Source organism: Cyprinus carpio, chromosome B16 (genome assembly GCF_018340385.1).
Source record: "Cyprinus carpio isolate SPL01 chromosome B16, ASM1834038v1, whole genome shotgun sequence".
In the NCBI taxonomy this organism is placed as follows: Eukaryota; Metazoa; Chordata; class Actinopteri; order Cypriniformes; family Cyprinidae; genus Cyprinus; species Cyprinus carpio.
Window position 1 is genome coordinate 10,360,237 of NC_056612.1, and position 19,391 is coordinate 10,379,627.

General features: G+C 38.9%; 1 protein-coding gene across 5 annotated transcripts; it reads right to left on the reverse strand.

Annotated features, from left to right (window-relative positions):
* Positions 1–847: 847 nt before the first annotated feature.
* LOC109070742 (myocardin-like) lies at positions 848–18,781 on the reverse strand. 5 transcript variants are annotated; one of them, XM_042740653.1, is made up of 15 exons: positions 18,633–18,781; positions 14,322–14,477; positions 9,618–9,674; positions 9,348–9,406; positions 8,680–8,746; positions 8,126–8,251; positions 7,091–7,266; positions 6,626–6,769; positions 6,183–6,487; positions 5,047–5,185; positions 4,136–4,573; positions 3,883–3,996; positions 3,242–3,379; positions 3,049–3,103; positions 848–2,856 (listed from the first exon to the last, which is right to left on the reverse strand). In XM_042740653.1, the coding sequence occupies exons 2-15, from the start codon at positions 14,374–14,376 to the stop codon at positions 2,432–2,434; spliced, it is 2,298 nt and encodes a 765-aa protein (XP_042596587.1). In that variant the 5' UTR covers positions 14,377–14,477; positions 18,633–18,781; the 3' UTR covers positions 848–2,431. The 5 variants fall into 5 exon arrangements, with proteins under 5 accessions (XP_042596587.1, XP_042596590.1, XP_042596589.1 ...); XM_042740656.1 differs by lacking the exon at positions 18,633–18,781 and adding an exon at positions 15,871–16,237 and having other exon boundaries at positions 3,883–3,960; XM_042740655.1 differs by lacking the exon at positions 18,633–18,781 and adding an exon at positions 15,871–16,235 and having other exon boundaries at positions 6,626–6,766.
* Positions 18,782–19,391: the final 610 nt, after the last annotated feature.

The window sequence follows — 19,391 nt, forward strand, 5'->3', positions numbered from 1 at the left end:
GATTTGGAGATACACAGAGGAGAGGAATTGTTAAATAAAGTCGTTATTTTTGTTTTCTTCGTGTACAAAAAGTATTCTCGTCGCTTCATAACATTACGGTTGAATCACTGATGGCAGATGGACTATTCTGACAATGCTTTTCATAATTTCCTGGACCTTGACAGTGTTATTTATTTGGCAGTCTATGGGACAGTCTCAAGCCTACCGGTTTTCACCCAAAATATCCTAAATCGTGTTCCGAAGACGAACAAAGCTTTTACCGGTTTGGAATGACATGGGGGCAAGTAATTTATGACAAAAATTTCATTTTGCGGTGGAGTAACCCTTTAAAATATTCCATGTGACATCAGTGGATCAACTGTAATTTTATGAAGCTACGACAATACTTTTTGTGCACAAAGAAAAAAATAACGACTTTATTGAACAATTTCTTCTCTTCCGTGTCAATCTTTGCCCCTTGTTCAGGAGAATACCACAATGCATGCGTGTGTTGCTGCTGATGCTGTGAGCCATTTTTTGAACACAAAAAGTATTCTCGTAGCTTCATATAATTACAGTTGAACCACTGATGTCACATGGATAATTTTAATGATGTCCTTACTACTTTTCTGGGCCTTGAACTTGTCAGTTCCGCTACTGTCTATGGAGGCTCAGATTTGGACCTCCATAGACAGCAGGATTTCATCAAAAATATCTTAATTTGAGTTCTGAAGATAAACAAAGTTCTTTTGCATTTGAAATGACATGAAGGTGAGTAATTGACACAATTTTTATTTTGGGGTGATCTATCCCTTTTAAATGCTTTTACTGTTTAAAAAACAAACAAACAATGAAACAGACACAGGTGGGAAATCAATTAAGACTTTAATTATGCTATTTTAAGTTTACTGTATGACTTGAACATGGATAATTGACAGAGTTTTAATAAATTACTCAATAAATATATCAGATCAAATACTTAATATTCTTTTTGGTTGGTTGGTTGGTCATGTGGCTTAGAAACAACTGATTTAGGGTTACATAAAAAAAAACTATTGATTTAGGGTTACATAAAAAAAAAACTCATTTGAGAACAAAGTCCAGCTGCACAAATGCTGTGATTCTCCAGCACCTGTCTGCATACTGAACTCAGGGCAATATATTTGATTATCAAACACATTGCCCTTTTTACGCATACACTTTCACATATAAGAAATACACTAAGACTAGGACAGAATAAAGAGTTCATGTTTCACTTTCTTTGGACATTTAAATGTGTTGTTTTCCTGTGCCCTTTCTTGGAAGCATATTGCACTGAGTAATGTACTGCATTGTCCAGAGAAATGCACAAAAGCAAAGGCCAGTCGAAAGGCCAAATGTCTGTAAACAACAATGGTAGATGATGTTATCTGGGTTCCATTAAGAAAATTTAAAGAGTAGCGGTTGAAAGATGACTTCTTCAACTTTACAGAGTGTTTTCTGGGCAGGCTGAAAAAGCCAGCTCAATCAGCTCAAAAGCCTTTAGATTTTCTGATTTAATTACGTAAGGCTTTTTTAAAACACATTTTCTCCTAAGGTCCCAACCTAATTTGTGGTTTCAATCCCACTGAAGGTGCCTACTGGCCTCAGACCAGCATTATTTTGTACTATATTGGTGCCTAAAGGTAGCATGAGTTATTCTGCCCAAAAATCTTCAGAGGATCTGTTGTTGGGCCAATGCTTTTGGGTGAACATCAGTCCCATGATGCACTAGTCCAGACAAAGCATAACATAACTCGATACTAAATGGAAAAATGTACAACAGTATAAACAGAAACAAGTGCATTTGGATGCTTTAGGCACCTCATTTATGGTGCATTGAAATTGTAGATACAGAATATGCTGGCAAGCGTGTATGCGCCAACACAAACACACACACGCAGATAAAGCAGCCAAGAGAAGCGTGCTCACACATACAGGGAGCGCATACACTTCCCTGCAAATACACACAGATTGTTTAAAGCTCCCGCTGCTCCACACACTTGCCACATGCCGACAGTTTGTCTGGCGCTGAAGCAAGAGGCAAATCAATGGGGAAGCCCACTTTTTTTGTATAATATATTCTTTTTTCACTTTTTAAGCTTTTATAAAAATACAAGTCATCGTGACAAGTCAAGTGTGGCGTATGTGCACATGCTCTTTGTGGATTGTTCTGTACGAGTTAACAAAGCATATCTCTTTTTCCATTTCCCTCTTTCTCTCGACATTGCGTGGAGTAGAGGTTAGCAATCAACACCAGTCAGATCTGTTTGGTCACATCAGTTGACAGAGATGAATGGATGCAAAAATAGAGGAACGAATAAAATGATGAGGGGGACCTCTCTTGAGGGTAGACGATTTGAAAGGTGGTTAATTTTCAATCATGCATCCAATTAGCCATATGCACATACAGACACACACTACACCCCCTTCCTCACCATTGCTCCACCATCAGGTCGAGGACTCTGTTGACGTTCAGGTCTGAGTCAAGGCCAAAATCGCTCTCTAAAAATGGGGCAGCGGGGGGCATGAGCGGTTGCAGGCTAGAGGTCAAGGACTCCAGCCAATCAGCGGGGTCAAAATCAGGAACCTCTGACCTTCTTTTCCTGGACAGTGATCTGGATGGTGGAGTGGTGCAGATGGGGGGAGGAAGAAGGGGAGCTGGGGTTGAACTGAGGGGTGGAGCATTGTTAGGTGAGGGAGGAAGCTCTAAAAGAAGCGAAGAGCACAGAGGAGAGGACAGGAAGTTGTCATCTTTTTGGCGCTTGGTGGACTGTGATTGGTCAGGCTGTGGGGCAGGGGAAGAGCCTGAAAGGATGGTAGTGGCTGACTGGACATCTGTGATCAGTGAAGAGTTATCTGGAAGATAAAGACATGATTTTATGGTGAATTCATTTCATTAATTGTACATAACCTATTTGCAAACTGTGAGCAGCAGTAGCCTGGCCAACCTAAAATGTCATCATAGTAAATTTTTTGCCATTAGTAAGCAATATATTTGCTTCCTCTGTCCTTAAAAGTTTCAGCTGCCTCTAGTCAAATTTCACTCACCTGAACAACTAATTGTCTCGTCCAAAATGTCATCTATGGATTGACTAGGGTCCATTACATGGTGAAAGAAAGAGTGGACAGGAAGTCAAATGCTCAGTGCTCATTGTTGATTAACAGCAATCAGTACATCAATAGCTGCATAACATAGTTAATTGTCGGACAGCAGACAGCACACAAACTCAAAAACACTCACCTGCACTCTTTGAATGGCCTCCTGTAGTTCCTCTTCCAGACTCCGGACACTGGGTGATACTTGTGCTGGACTGGCAGTGATTTGCATGGGCAAATCGAAGTCTTGACCAATCACATCACAAAGCTGGCAGCAATTCACCTAATATTAGTAATAAATACAAAAAATTACTTTCTTGTATGATGTGAAATGGCCCTGTTGAAAAAAACTGTATATGCTGGTTAGATTTGTTTCGAAGCATGGCTGCTGGTTTGAGCTGGTTTAAGCTGCTCCTCAGTTGTTCATGAACTGGTTTAAACTGGTCCTGAGTTGATTTTAAGCTGGTTATGAGCTGGTCCTGAGCAGGAGCTAGTTCCACAACACAACCATAATAAAACAACATAAAAACATCAAACCACTTTATAACCAGCTCAGGACCAGCTGAAAACCAGCTCAGGACTAACTAAGTACCAACTTAAACCAGCTCAAACCACCTGCCATGCTTCAAAACATACCCAACCAGCACATGCATGTTTTTTTTCAACGGGTTGTCTAATATCACCCAAAGTTTCTTGAACAATAAGATACCTTGATACAGCATTATGCAATTTAATAATGCAGTACTATGTCCCCATTCTGTCTTACTAAATACTCAAAGTACTTACTTTTCCATCACCAGCGCAGTACGTAAAGAGCAGTTCCTGTCCACCAGTGTCTGGTTTCCCTCTGGTGCATCCTGTCTCCTGTTGCAGGAAGGGATGAAGGGAATTTTCACACAGCTGGTGAAAACAGAAGGAATGAAATAGTACATTAAATGCTAAAAGTACTTGTAACTAAATAGATCCACCACAAATAAAGAGAATAAAAAGGGTCAATATTAAGAAATGCTACACCTCTTAGTCAAGTATTCAAACACACCTGAGTGTCCTTTGCTCCTTCTCTTGGTCTGCTTCTCATCCTCTCTCTCATTTCCAGCTCCACACTAAGTTCATCTATTGCCTGGCCTGGCCTCCATGTAGTACCAGAGGGTGTTGAAGTGGAGGATCTATGTAAGGTGGGGCTGGAGCCAGCGGATGAAGGAGAAGTGAGGTAACTATCACTACCTAGGCTTTGCTCTGCTAAACCCGAAGGGTTGATGTACATTGGTGCAGGGTTGGCAGAGGGGTCTAAGCTGGTAGGGAGTTGCTTGAGGCTGGCAGGGTGGGTGGACTCTAGTGTGGCCCCTTGCTGGCAAAGCGGCGCAGGTGTTAATGGGGGACGAGGCATCTGGAAAGGACGAAGTCTCTCTAATAATGCAGGCTTAGTGCCAGAAACTGGGAGTCCACGTTTCCGCAACTGCTGCCGAAGAACTGACACCTGAGAAAGAGAAGAAATAAATTAAATGTTGTGTACAAAGCTTGTTCTTACAAATAGTTTATAATAACCAGATAATCTAAAGCAGGGGTGTCCAAACCTACTCCTGGAATGCCACTGTCCTGCAAAGTTTAGCTCCAACCCTAACCAAACACACTTGTACTAGGTAATCAAGGTGTTCAGGATTACGGTTGTGTCTGAGAGCTGAAAAGTAAGGAGGTAGGAAGACAAAAAGGCATATCTGAATATAATTTATTGTGACATCCTCTCTACTGCAATGCCTTCCGTTTTAGGAGGTATCTTCAAGTGCAAGTTAAGCAGCTAAGGCAACAAGTAAGTCCACTTAGTTTTCAGATGTAGCCTACTTAAAAATAACAGGCAGGTGTGTTGGAATTGAAGTCTGCAGGAAAGTAAACCTCCAAGAGTAGAACTGGACACCCCTGATCTACAGTGAGTCATCTTAATGAGATTCTTACCGTTAAGTCATCAAGGTTTAAGGGCAGTAACTCTGCCTGGTGGATGGGACTTGTATCAGGAGTAGAAGGGTTTGTTGATGGTGTTCCAGATTGAGGGGAACTTTGAGGTGTAGTTCCAGAAATCTTCAGATGGTTCTCACTATTGTTTGGATGTATAATATGAGTATATAAATTAGTCTTTAGGGATAACACTATCTTTAAGTCGATTTTTACCATTCAGATCACAGCGTAACATCTCTAAAGCCAAGTTTGCACTGTATGATTTTGCTGCCTGGGAAAATTTTCATGATCGCAACAGATTTATCATTATAGTGTAAAACCATCAGTCTTTCAGTCACACAGGACAGGATTACACTACACAACTGTAGCCCTGACTTTTGCCTCGATTTGCAATTGAGGTAAGTCTGTGCTAGTTGCCTCGCATTAGAGCCAGCCTGGAGATTTTGGGAGTTCAAGTGTTGGGACTTGATTTCACGTTGTGCATGATGGTTACAGACTAGTAATTTACCATCAGACTATGATGCCAGAGTTGCACCATCAGCTATGGCAGGCAGCTTCTCTACATCCATGTTTGTTTATCTCATCTGATATGCATCTACTTTCAACAGGAAGGCATGTGTTTCAGTGTGAAGTTGTTTTGGTTGGAACAACCTGTGTAATCTTCAGATTTTAGTGTGTGATGCCTAGATTTTTTTTTCTATAGAGATTTACAAATTGGCAAGTGATCGTAAAAGTTGTGTAGTGTAATCATGCCATTTGTTTGTGTGACGTTCACTGACAGCCGTGTAAACTTTTGTGATAAATCTCTGCCTGCAATAATAGTTGTGTCTGCTGTTGAATTGTCAACAGTGCTCTTGGCTGCAATGTTTCTCGTACACAGTAAAATGTGCTCCCTATACAAGGAGTACACGGCCTGCGTAGGGCACCAACTATCAAGGGGCTACCATCTCGTCTACCTGGGGGATCAACTGAGAAGGATACCCCTTACAATGTGACATAAAAGAATGATGTTCCTGATGAACCTTGGCTTTTACTTAAGATGTCACTGTGATAATACCTGAATCTGCAAAAATTGTACACATCATGTTGTTGTACAAATCATAGTTACTTCATTAGTGCTTTGTTTGAAGGTTTACCTGTTTGTCACAGGGAGCTGTTGTTGCTGGTTAAGAATTTGTAGTTGTAAGAAAACCTGCTGTTGTTGCACGAGGTGGGAGGGAGAGGAATCAGTGGGCGGACCCTGACTGCTATTATTCTTTTGTGAAGCACTTCCTGCTCCGCTTCCAGTCCCAGTCCTTTGATCTGGGGGAATGTACTGATGATATTTCAACTTCCTCATTTTAGGTTTTGAATCGCGAGGCTTTCGTGCTCGCGGAGGGCGGGATGAAGATAAGGACCCACCCAGAATGGAATGAGAAGGTGGAGCTGAAGACTGTGCTGTTGAGGCATACAAAGAGAGAATGGGAGCGATATAATTTAGAAAAATGACATGAGCAAGTGGATGAGAGAAATAATGAGGAATGAAATGGGGCGAGGAGTTAATCAAATCATTTATTCACATCTCTGTGTGAGTGCGCACCTTTGGCAGCAGTGGTGGTGTCTGGGAGGGCATGTACATCCCTTTGGATCTCCCAGTTGTTGATATGGAGTTCGACCCCATTACTGTCATGGTCATTGGTTGGCTGATGCCCTCGGTTGCCGGGAGCAATGCCAATTTACACTGTTTTAAAAGATGAGTTGATAGTGGTGAAAATTTGAAACTATTTTCCAGTTTTTTAACCTGAATGTAAAGGTGTAATGTGTAATTTCTTCGCTAGTAGTAGCACAAAACAGATGGTACTCAATCTCATATCACTGACTAACCCAGTGCTGCTATATTTGGCTGGTAGAAATGCTTACATAAACAGAGAAATATTTTGATAGTGCCACACTGTTCACAAAATTGCTCACTACTCTTTTAAACTGAAGAAAAGGATACAAGGCAAAAAGTACATGGTCAGCTGATTTAGTCTAATATTGTGTAGGTGTTTTATGCCTCTTATACCTGTACACTGTGTGGGCTGATGGGCGTAGCAACAGATGATGCATCACTCAGCGATTGGTCACCTCCTTGCCCAGGTGATGATAAGCCAGGAGACTGGTGCATCCCGAGTTGCTCGGGAGATGCAGAGGCAGACGAGGAGTTGTCATCTTCAAAGACATCTGATGGCAATGAAGCAGCTGAGGCAAAGGAAAATAAGAAATGTTAGCTTTTCTGAACAATTCTGTGTATAAGTTAAATGCTGCTATATGTGGAAATGTGTAAGTATAAGGTTTGTTTACACATTGATACCTTGTGAGAATTATTAATTTATAAGTTTCTAAGCAAAGTGGGGGGAAGAGAGGGGACAGGATTGAAAATGTACACAATCAGAAGGGATAGTTCACCCAAAAAATTAAATTTTGTCATTAATTACTCACCCTAATGTCATTCCAAAGAAGAGAAGAAATTGTTGAATAAGGTCATTATTTATGTTTTCTTTGCACAAAAAGGGGTTCTTGTTACTTTTAAATTATGTTACATATAATACTACATAATCCAAACTATTAAATATGATTTTTTTTTTTAATGTTTGTTGGTTTATGTTTACTAAATAACCACTAAGCATAATAGCTTAACCTTCTAGCTTAGCCTTTACTCTGAAGTATTCAACTTTTTTTTTCTTTTTTTTTTTTAAACTGTGAATGTTTGTTACTGTTTGTCTACCTTTGTCTGGTGTCTTTACTGTATATGTACATATTCACAATGTCACTGTCACACAAATTGCTGAACCCAATAACTGTACATTCTACTAACATTATTTAGTTTTCTGTCTTTAAAAAGCAACTGACTGTGTTAACATGTTAACCATGTTACAATTACAAGAATGTATATGACCCTATATATTTAAAAAAAAAAAGTATAAATAAATATAGTATAAAACTATAAGAGAATTTCTGTGCATGTGTGTTTGTGTGTTTGTCTATGTATATAAAATATTTAGCTTGAGTTTATGCTGAGTTTGTGAGGCATTGTTTTCAGTTATTTTCAAGTACTCACTGTTCTCTAGAGGCAGAATATGCCTGTGCAAGAGTTCAAGTGGTCCAGGCTGACTCTGGATTTTCTTACTCAGATCCTCAGCCAGACGGGCCTTCTTTTGCCTGTGAGCTCCACTATAACTCCTGTCTGTGAGCGAGAGACATACGGAAAGAGAAAGTGAGAATGAGAATCAGAGAGAGAACAAAATGAATAGTGAAAGATGGGGAATGTGAATGGCAGATCAATTGCTCTGCTTTATAATAAAAGAGGAGAAGAGGAGGAATATTTTAAAGACAGATATGAACAATTTTTTACAAAATAATTTGTTGTTGGGGTAATCCAATTCAGACATTCAGAAAGCTACTGATAATACGTGCATAAGTGCTGAAGGACCTTCAGCTGAATGAATTGCAAACACAAAGAGCTGTTTGGTGAATGGGGACTGATGGACAAACAGCTTAGTCCAGCTTTAATGTTACAGCTCTGTTCAGTACTGGTATTTGGATATTCTTTTATGACTGAAGGTCAGGAGGAATTATTGGCAAACTCTCAATGGCCATTGGATGATGCATCACCTGGTGCAGTTTGAGCAGTCAGACCACTAGGGGGCGACTTCTGAGTGGCACCATCTTCAGTCTGACGCTGCATTGAAAAACAGCCCAGTCAAATCAACATCAGCATATGTCAACAAATACGGCAAACCTTTATTTCTCCAATAGTTACTGAAAGATAGCACAAAGGTGAAGCTGCTAAAAAAAACCATTAGATGGTAATATTCTCCTGTAAGACTACATTTTTTCCCTCCTGACAGTAATTATCTTGAATCAGCTGCTGTTTACTGTCTTACTAAACATTATTAACTGTGCTAACAGTGTTTCACGGCTAATACTAATAGTTTGCGACAGTAACTAGACATGTAATTACAAACATTAAATTATGCTAAAGAGGTTGAAGACCAACTCGTGTCAGTTATCAGACTGTTTTGGCATCAGTGAGTAGTTTGCTTATCTACACTGGCACCCTGTTTCACGTCAGTCTGTTTTCATGTAAACCAAAGGCACACACATACTGTTACTGGAGTGTGTCAAGAGAGGAAGCTATTAGATCCAACCGTAGTATGTTTAAGTTTAGACCTTCTCCCTCAAATTAATTAGCTGTTTCAAGTAGACATTTATTTAGTTTTGGTTGCTGCTAGCTTTATATTTTACTATTTCTCCACAGACACAGATAAATAATGACTCACCAAACTCACTCTGCTGGCTTCTTTCTCCCCAACTTTATCAGGGATGGAGGCCTTTGTACCTATAAAGCACAGAGAATGGGAGAATAAACAAAAAGGAGGAGACAAGCTGTTATAAAGCAAATATGTAGAGTTAAAATGCATAAAGAGAGCAATCCAGCTGGTTTGGAAAGTGTGAATCAAATATAATATGATTTTCCTACCCCATAAAGGGAAATTTCATAGACTTCCTGTGGCTAAGCACAATCAAAATAAACACACACACAGACTCACCAGACTCTGCATTAAGTTCATTCTGCTGTCTGCGGTTCTGTATTCTCAACTGCAGAACTGAAAAATATGGTATATGTGTTATAATGCAACAAAAACAATATTTACAATACTTTATTAAAAATACAGTCTTTGTTTTGCAGAAAACTCTCAAGTCTGATTTTCCCACCTTGAAGGGTTAGTTCACCCAAAAATGAAAATTAGCCTGTGTTTTACTTACCCTCAAAGCATCCTAGGTGTATGTGACTTCCGGTGACTGTTGTACGTGGAAGACATAGGACATATGCATTGTGTGTGTACCTCTGAGAAATGCAGGAGCAAAGGAAAACCAGTCTCCTCTAGGCTTATATCGAAATCCTCTTACATTTTTCTTTACAAATCACTCTACATCAACTCCAATAAGTAACTGAAGAAACATAATAAACATATAACACTGACGACATATGTCATCTGACGGAACGGCTTCAGCGTATGACAGTCAGCAGAAGTGAGAAAAAAGTGTTTATTACGTTTGAAATGTGGATATTTATCTTACAAAAATGCATGGATTCACTACAGGAGGCCTTTATTCTCCCTATGTGAGGGAGGTTTTATTATGGATGCACGCACTTTATTTCATGTCTTCTGAAATGTTGACATCCGACACCCGCTTACCCCCATTGATAGTCTTGGAGGGGCCAGGACAATTTTATTATAACTCCGATTGGATTAGTCTGAAAGAACAAAGTCACATACACTAAGGATGCTTTGAGGGTGAGTAAAACACAGGCTAATTTTCATTTTTGGGTGAACTAACCCTTTAAGGAAAGTGCAGGTTTTCTCTGTGAATCATATACAGTAGCTTAATTTATGACTTTAAGCCTTAATTTATGACTTTATATTACAAGTAAATTGCACCGCTCTGAGATCATAAATGAGTTACATATGAATTTGGCACTGCAAACTTACACTGTTCACCAACACTGTTTGTAGCACTTATAAAAGAAATGCTACACTTCTTCACAAACAAATGCTTGAACCAGCAGGTGAATTACAGCTAGGTCAGAGGGGGGAGGAGTCATGAGGTATGGTGGCTTGTCCCATGATGCACCTCTGTGCTGAGTTTTGAGATCTGAGAGAGGACGTGAGAGGAAGGGGGGGGGGTGACTATTTATCCCTCTGAATGTCTATTTCTGTCACCTTCCCATCCCCCATCCAGCTGTCCTGCTCGCTCGCTCTCTCTTTCTCTGTCTTTCACTCCCTCTCTCACTGTCAGTCGTGCTAAGTAAATTCTTCCTGATTTTACTTTACTCTGCAAGAGAATGACATGCTGAGCGGCATCAAGCCAAATCAGGTTAGAATACTGGGATTAAAAATTCGATGAGTGTCACGGCAACTTATAGTAATGACAATGACTGGTGTGCTCAAATAACATAATGGCATAGATGCATAATGATAGTTAAAGTTTTATGATATACTACTTACTGTACCACCTGTTATATCACTATCAAAAATGGCTAAAAACCAATACATATAAAAAAAAAACCTAATATATATTTAAAGTTTAAAATTCAATTAGTTTTGTATTTCTTATATCCCTTGCTGTTCTAGATTGTACTATTCTAGACAATGTTTGAAAATGTTTATTGCTACCACATCTCATGTTACTTCCTCCATGATGAATCATGCATATTCTCAGAAATATCCTCATATTTTAATGTTTTCTAAATTCACTGTATAATCTGGGAAAATGTCCAACATATGCAACATATAATCCAAACATGTACAACGGAGAAAAGTTATTGTGTCAAATTACTAAGAAATATTGTGCTTATGACGACACTGATTATGTGAACTGCTTTTCCCAGACAGTCAGATGTTCTTTCGAAGCTCAAGATGCTCTTGGATCATTCTCAAATTATGCTGGAATTCATGATCATAAGGTTTTTACACTAAAATGTTGCTAAAAGCAAGAAGAACAAACCAAATACTAAAACATTCTGAAGTTCAACTTTTCATTCAAACCATTAACTGCATATTTGATCCCAGGATTTTGATATTGAGTACAGCTATTTTGGGCAGAAATGAGAGCATTAATATGTAATTTGGGGTAAGTATGTACTATAAATCCTGGCATCTTTCAGCAGTTCCTTTTGGAGTATTTCTCTACTTTAAGCAGCCCTCCTGTTGAGGCTGACTGGTGCAATTTTACTCTGTTCTCAGCTACTGAACTCTTTCAAAGTGATTGTTGGCTTCTCTGTGGCTTCTCTAAGTATCCTTCTTGTTTGTGCAGAAAGTTTAGAGGTTGACCTTTTCTAGGCAGAGTCTGGGCGGTGTTATGAAGCCTGATAATTGAGCCAAAAGTGTCCCGTGAGACATCCAGACACTTGGATATGGTTTTGTACCCTTTTTCTAATTTATGCATTTGTTTTACATTATCACTGACGTCTTTGAAATGTTTTTGACTATTTATTTTGCCTTTTGGATTCACAGCCTGAATAATATCTGTGTGTGTGTGGGGGGGGGGGGGGGGGTAAGAATGTAGTTATTTTATTGTGTTACAATTACGTTTTTCATTTAATCCTGAAAGATTAAAAAAAAAAAAGATCTGCAATAAGGCTGCCACAGAGACCAGGGTTATTTCTCAGGATAGATTTCTCAGGCGATTTCACTGATATCTTTTAGATTTGTAGGAACATTTTACGTGTGATATTAAAAAAGGAACAAACAATCAAATAAAATGTAAAATCTAATTTTTAAAACAAGCTTCAGTGTTTAGAAATGAAAACAACAAAGGGTAAGATTTCAGTATATATCTTTTTGTACATATTGTCTACCATATATTGATTTTCTAAAAATTCTGTATTCTTGTAAAATGCTGGTCATTATAACATAATTACATAATAATCTTTTCAGAATAATAGAAGACCCCTCCACAGACGATACATTATATCTTGCAAAAAAATCAACAGATAGACTGTAAAGAAATAATGAAAAAGACATCATTCTTATAGATATATAATAATTTCAATATGCCAGTTTCATAAACATAGATTTATAAATATAAATATTGGTAAATTACCCTATGTTCATTCTCACACTATAAATAAATATTTTCAAATTTCTTCAGTTTTGTTTATGTTCATGAATTGTTAAGGCATAAAGACTAATTTAAAGCCCATATGAAATAACTGACCTTTAAATTTAGTTAGAAATCTCAAAAGTTACATTGTTTTCCAAATTCTGTTTTATTAATTTACTCTTTGTTTACACCATGGATTTGTCAGACAGGCAGCCATCTTTCTCACAACACAACCTATCCAAGGTCACAGCTGATTTAAGGGTCAGTACCAGAGCAGAATAAAGTTTTGATTGCATTACATTTTCCTTGCTGTCTATGGGTGTGATCTTCCTTTTAAAAAATCCCTTTTTTGAATACTAGCAAAACTGTTTAAAAAAGTGTCAATTCAATGCATTTTTGATGGCAGAGTATTGTCATTACCAAAGAGTGCTGCTGGACATTTGTCTGAGAATCTTGCCAGCAGGATGTTTATAGGGAACCCAAGAAGAGAGGGCAGCGCTTTTGAAGGGGTTCCAACCACAGATGGGAACCAACAAAGACAATCTGTCCACTGTCCACATGTCCTTCAAGGAGGACCGTACTGCTGGCTACATTTGTACAATATGGGGAAGTACGAGATATTGTGGAACCTCATGAAGATGGGTTGGTTGGTAAAATTTGGAGGTCCATATCATATCAGCCATTCAGAATTCATTAGAGAATACTTTTAAATTCCAATGATAATTAATTGAAAGTCATATAAACTGAATTATTGCTTGAAAGTGAAAAATGTTGGGGAAAATGCAAAGTTCTGGGACTAAACTCTAGATGGCGCAGTCTGATAGATCTAACTCAGTATGACATAATGACATCATTATCACATGTCACAGCTGATTGGTTCTCTCGTGTTTCGTTAGCCAATGATCTGGCTGTTCAACATTAAAATACTTGCTGTAGCAGCAGCAGCATACTTCAGAAACCCTCCACCTTCCCCAGCTCCACCTGTATAGATCAGTATTTCTTACATGCTCACAGCTGCAGGTTGTGGATATTGCTTTTTGTCACCTAAGCTGGACTTGCTTATTTTTAATAACAAAAAACCCAAAGGTTATATTTTTGGCAACTGTACAGGCCCTTTCACAACAAAGGTGAAATTAATAAGCCTCAACGTGATGGAAGTGCCTCAGCCTCTGCAACTCCCAATTTCTCTCAACACGGGGGCAGGAGAGGTGTTAGTGACTAATTTGGAAAACAAAGAATCTTGCAATACTCATTTGAAAAAGTGTCAGATATTTTCTTGTAAATTTAAAATTAATGTGTTACTTTACTAGTTACTTAAAAAGTAATGTAACTTAACTTACTTGCAATGCATTACCCCCAAAGCTGGTCGTAACTCACTTTTTAATAGAGCTGCATTTCATCTAAAGATTAGTTTTATTATCAGTATTCAAGCAAGCCCACCCTCATCTTTTGCCAGCTGCTCTGTAAGACTAGCTACATTCACCTAGGTTTCCAACGCTGCAAAGATTTTCGGAATCCATCATCAAAACAGCCACTAGGAGCATCATCAGGACTCACATCACCAACCAGAGCAGACAGACAGCTACCAATGTGGGCTTTCAAAACCAGTTTGAATACAGCCTTGTGATCCTTTCCTTAGTTCTTACCTGAGCGAAACTTATTGCGGATGAGCAGTGACCTCTCAGACGCCAACAAGGTCATATTGGAGAGACAGCAGGGGAAGAAGGGGTGGGGGCTTTAAAGATACGTCTTCCTCCTGCAGGGCAGATACTTATGATGATTTCTTATGCCCTTTCCTCTCACTGAAGAAAAGGAAAGCAAAGGGGAGTCACAGCAGGCCTGAATGTTTCCTAGTTGCCATCAAGACAGTGAGGGAAAAACACAGGATCAAAAGCAACTGGTGTAGTCTGTGTATGACTGACAGAAACAGGAGGAATCAGAATCTAACGCTATTCTGCTATTCTAAGAGGCAGTAAACAACATCGCTCAATAAAACACAACAGATTTCCTTCTTTCTATATGCAATGAATAGTGACTAGAGCTTTCAAGCTTAAAACAGAAAACAGAAGCACCATACAAGTGGCCCTTGCGCACTGTATTACAAGTCTTCTGAAGCCATGTGATTTTTACAGTTTGTGTAAGAAAAAGAACATTTTTGAAGTCGTAAATCAAGAAAATAATGTCCACCCTAGCAGTCGGTGGCACGATTTGTAAACAAATCATTCTTTTGAGCCAGATTGACATCTCAATGAGTTGTCCATGAATCAGGGTTCAACATTTCAGTGGATGGAATAATGGTCCATTTTGGTTTGTTCCACAAACAAAGCTATCATACGGCTTTAGAAGACTTGGAATATAGTGCAGATGACATATGCAATACTTCTATGGTGCTTTCAAACCCTTTTTTGAAGCTTTAAAGGGTTAGTTCACACAAAAATGAAAATTCTCATTTTTCTTTCATGTCGTCCCATATGCACAAGACTTTGGTTCTTCTGATTCATAACGATTACTTTGACGGTGTCTTTATGAGCTTCTTGATGTGTTACAGTTTTGCTGGAATGGACTTGGAAAGTTGACAATGGAGGGACATAAATCTCTCAGGTTTCATTCAAAGGTAAACAAAAGAATGACATGACAGTGAGTAAATGATGATAATTTTCATTTTTGGGTTTACTTTCCCCGTTAAATCTTGATAATGACTAGTACATTAAAATAAACATTTTTCTTTTTGTGTTCCATAGATGAAAGTAAGTCATACAGGTTTGAAACCACATGAGGGTGAGTAAATAATGATATAGTTTTCATTTTTGGATGAACTATCTTTTTACACTAATCCAGTGGGAGGGATTTTTGCTCAACTAGCCAAGGATAAAATGGCCTGTTGGAACAGATAAGAGTGAGTGCATGTACAGAGGTTTGAGTTACAGAAATAATTGGTTTTATTTATGTGCCCTAGAGCTGGATTTCAAGTACTTCAATTTTTTTTTTCACTGTACATCTCTCTTCAGTCATGATCAGAACTGCACCCGCTGACTACAAGTACTGAAGCAACAAATTGGCCTTAGATGAAGATCACAAAAACTTCTAGTGTCAGAATCTTTACAGACATAAGCACCCAGATGCCTTCACAAAAGAACATATATATTCATGGATAAATGTATAAACACAATAGGATGAATGGAAATGAATACTCACAGTCAGACTGAACTCCCCCGAGTTTTGTCAGAGTGGCGTTGAACAGAGATTAAAGTGGAGAGAGAGAGAGAGAGATTTGTGATCGAGGTGGAAAACGAGGGCAGAACTTGATGCACGTTAAATCGAAGCAATGCTCAGTGACAAGGTTGTTTGTTATCTTCTTATTGCCTGTTTGTTCATTCCCTTCCAAAGGTGAAACTAGGGAGAAAAGGGCCCTCTGTTTCTTCCTCTTTTCTTCCACGCAGAATTCACCCTGTAAACCTCGTTCTCTCTCTCTCTCTCTCTCTCTCTCTACCCCCACACCGAGGAGTTGAGCCAACTGTGTTGGGCTATCAAAAGAGCACCCTGACACACTCCCCCTGCCCCCTCAGAACCTTCTCACACACACATTTGCTGATAGATTCATTGGGGGTGACACTACTGGATGGGTAACTTGCGGTGTTCCCTATCTCCTCTTTCTCTCTCTCTCAGGGGTGACAATGCCAGACCTTCCCCAACAGGTACCTGAAGAAACTTGTAAAAGCTGGTGACCCTCAGCGGCACATTAGCTGGTGACCTTCAGCGGCATATTATATACTGTATAAAAGCTACAAAAACTCTGCTGGAGTTCAGAAAGGAATGGGCAGAAAGAAACTGTAATTCACTGCCTTTAATTTTTACTTTTTTATAGTTTTTTTTATCACTAAGTCTTTTTGAATTGTGGTTGAGATGCATGTATTTTAATAAGGTGAGGTAAGGAATGCATAAGCACAAAACAAAACAAAAAAACATTTCCTATGTATTTATGAAAAAATAAATATACATTGTTGGCAGGGATGCAGACATGAGGTCTTAAAGGGACAGTTAACCCCAAAATTTTAATTCCATCATTTACTCACTCTCATGTCATTCCAAACCTTTATGATTTTCCGCATATTTTATAAAAATGTGCTTTTTGTTCATATTATGACTATCAGTGGGATTCAGTGTTGTTTGGACCCCAGTGTTCTTCAAAATATGTTCCAACAGGGTTGGAACAACATGATAGTGAGTAAATAATGATACAATATTAATTTCTGGGTGAACTTTCCATTTAAATGTCCCCTAAACATTCTCTACATTTATCTATAAAGATACATATGATATAAAACATGCCACAGTAGCCAGTAAATTCAATTTAAATCCACAAACATGCAAATATATTTGCTCATGAGTAAGAGACAGGGGCAGGGGGGAGAGGAGGGGGTTGGAAAGGAAGATCATTACTGCACCACCTGTTTGGTGGCTTTGACAGACAGGTTGGAGTGTGCTGCTGTATCAGCAGGTCAGAGACAGTCAGCGAGTGAGAGAGAGAGATATAAGAGAGGGAAAAAACGCAAAACAGTCCAAAACAAGAGATACAAGTTGAGTGCACAACAACATGGCTGAGACAGACAGGAAGAAGTTAGAAGAGAGACACAGGAAGCCGGATTCTGATCATGGCAGCACTGAGCAGCTGGTAAAGCCAGTATTAGCCATTTGATTTGCCTCAACCTTGCAACTGAATATAACTATCGAGCCATTATGAGCATGAAGGCTGTGAATGACGGCACTGAAAAAAATGTATCCCCTTATTGTGTGTGACGCACATGCAATTTATGCCATAGGGTACTATTGGGGGAAAAGTGATGTAATCACCCTTGCTTCCATTGAGCCCCCCTTTTGGGAATCCCTCTGTGATTAGCACCTGTTACTGTCCATCTTTGTCACTCTCTTGTCATCCCTCCCTACTCACCTCAATTAGCTTGTGTCATTTTGTGTCACAGCATGAGAAGCTTAACTGAAACAACAACACATTCTATACATTCTAATGATGCCATGTTTCTCATTGGCTTTGATAGATGCAAGAAAGAATGTCAAAATGATAAATATCTGTGCACACAAGGTGGGAACCTCTATTTCATCTCATGCCATTCTTCAGGCAATATACATTCATGTGCAGAAGATAGGTTAAACTGCTAATCTTGTCAAAACTATCATCACAAAATGATTCCATTAATCTACATTAAATCAATATTAAACAATACAAAAGCAGTGCAGTCGGTGCCAATAGTCACGTGGGCTGCGCACTGACATATAGTGCTGTTCTGCTTCAGGTTTCCCGAGGTCAAGTCCCGGCTTTCCTTACCTGATCCCACCCCCTTTCTCTCTCCCACTTAACTTCCTGTCCGTATTACTGTTCTGTCCTAATAAAGGTAATAAATGCCAAAAATGCATTTAAAAAGAAAAAAAGCACTGCAAATGAGTGAGTGATTCTCAGCTGGTTTCACTTCAGCACACATTTTTTAAACAATGGACATCAAATACACATTACCAGAATTGTGTATTGTACACATGTAAACAGGGGTATGCTTAAAAATCAAACATTAACATGTATTAACAATCTGCAATACTATTAACATGACTTAGGCTGAATTTTTAAAAATGGGTCAAATATTGTATTAGCATTAGCAATGGTACCAAGCTTACTATATACGTGATCATATAGTTAGTTTCATTTTATAAATTGCACTCATCAGGCCAACCTATTGTGTGACCCATTAGTTGAGAACCACTGTACTGAAAATGGACAACTCTAAATGTTGCAAGGCTAATTACTGTACACCTTTCAGTTTATTGACTTCAGGTTGATGAGGCCATGCATAACTTGGAGTAAGTTTGCCATCTGGTGGCATAAATTAGTAACACCATATTATGGTAAGTTCTGTCCTACATTGTGCTTTCCTACATGTAAAAATACTCACACTTTACTACAGTTCCAGAAATCTCTGAGCTTGAACCGCTAATCATCTCCATCTACGGCAGGTCATTCAGGCCGCTCATACAATCATGCAGCTTCTCTTGCCACTGCTATGCTAACGACACTCAACTGCAGAGCTCCAAACCCATCATGCCTCAGAAACCCATCTACATCTCAGAATATATCCATGCCCAGCATAATAAAAAATGCCCTTCCCCAAGCATTTCATAGCCACACTAAAGCAAGCCTTTCCTTGCCAACAAACCATCTGCCTTGTGTCCAAAATTATATTATCTGGAAATTCTTTCACATTATACTGCCTGAGAATCCATTTCAAGAGACTGTTGCAGGTTTACACTGAGACTGACTTTTTTTTTTTGCACATAATGGCAAGTACTAACCATTAATGTGACAAGCACAAAGTCTTACCGTTTCTCTCTTTCTCACGCACACACAAACACACACATTCACACTCAACACTTATAGACACCTGCTGTCAGCTTGATTGTGGGAGCCACTCTCCTTGATGCTGCCAAATGGAACAGCGACCCTCTGAGCACATCTGAGCTGTCACTCAGACGTACACAGACACCCCCGTCTAGCACAGCTTGTAAGGTTAAAGCAGGCAAAGCACATCCATAGATAAACACTTTAAAACTGTATTAAGATTAATATATGTACCAGTAATATTAAGCATTTCATTCATTTATTCATTTGTAAAATAGCATACCACTGAATGAATGTATGACTTACACAGTCTATA

What these genes read in the sequence shown, in the direction of transcription:
- LOC109070742 (XM_042740653.1), bottom strand. Translation starts at nt 14,376, where the DNA reads ATGACCTTGTTGGCGTCTGAGAGGTCACTGCTCATCCGCAATAAGTTT. An exon ending in AAGGAGCAAAGGACACTCAG is followed by an intron (nt 3,997 to 4,135) that starts GTGTGTTTGAAT and finishes TGTTTTCACCAG; the next exon opens with CTGTGTGAAAATTCCCTTCA. An exon ending in ACTGCGCTGGTGATGGAAAA is followed by an intron (nt 3,380 to 3,882) that starts GTAAGTACTTTG and finishes TACTAATATTAG; the next exon opens with GTGAATTGCTGCCAGCTTTG.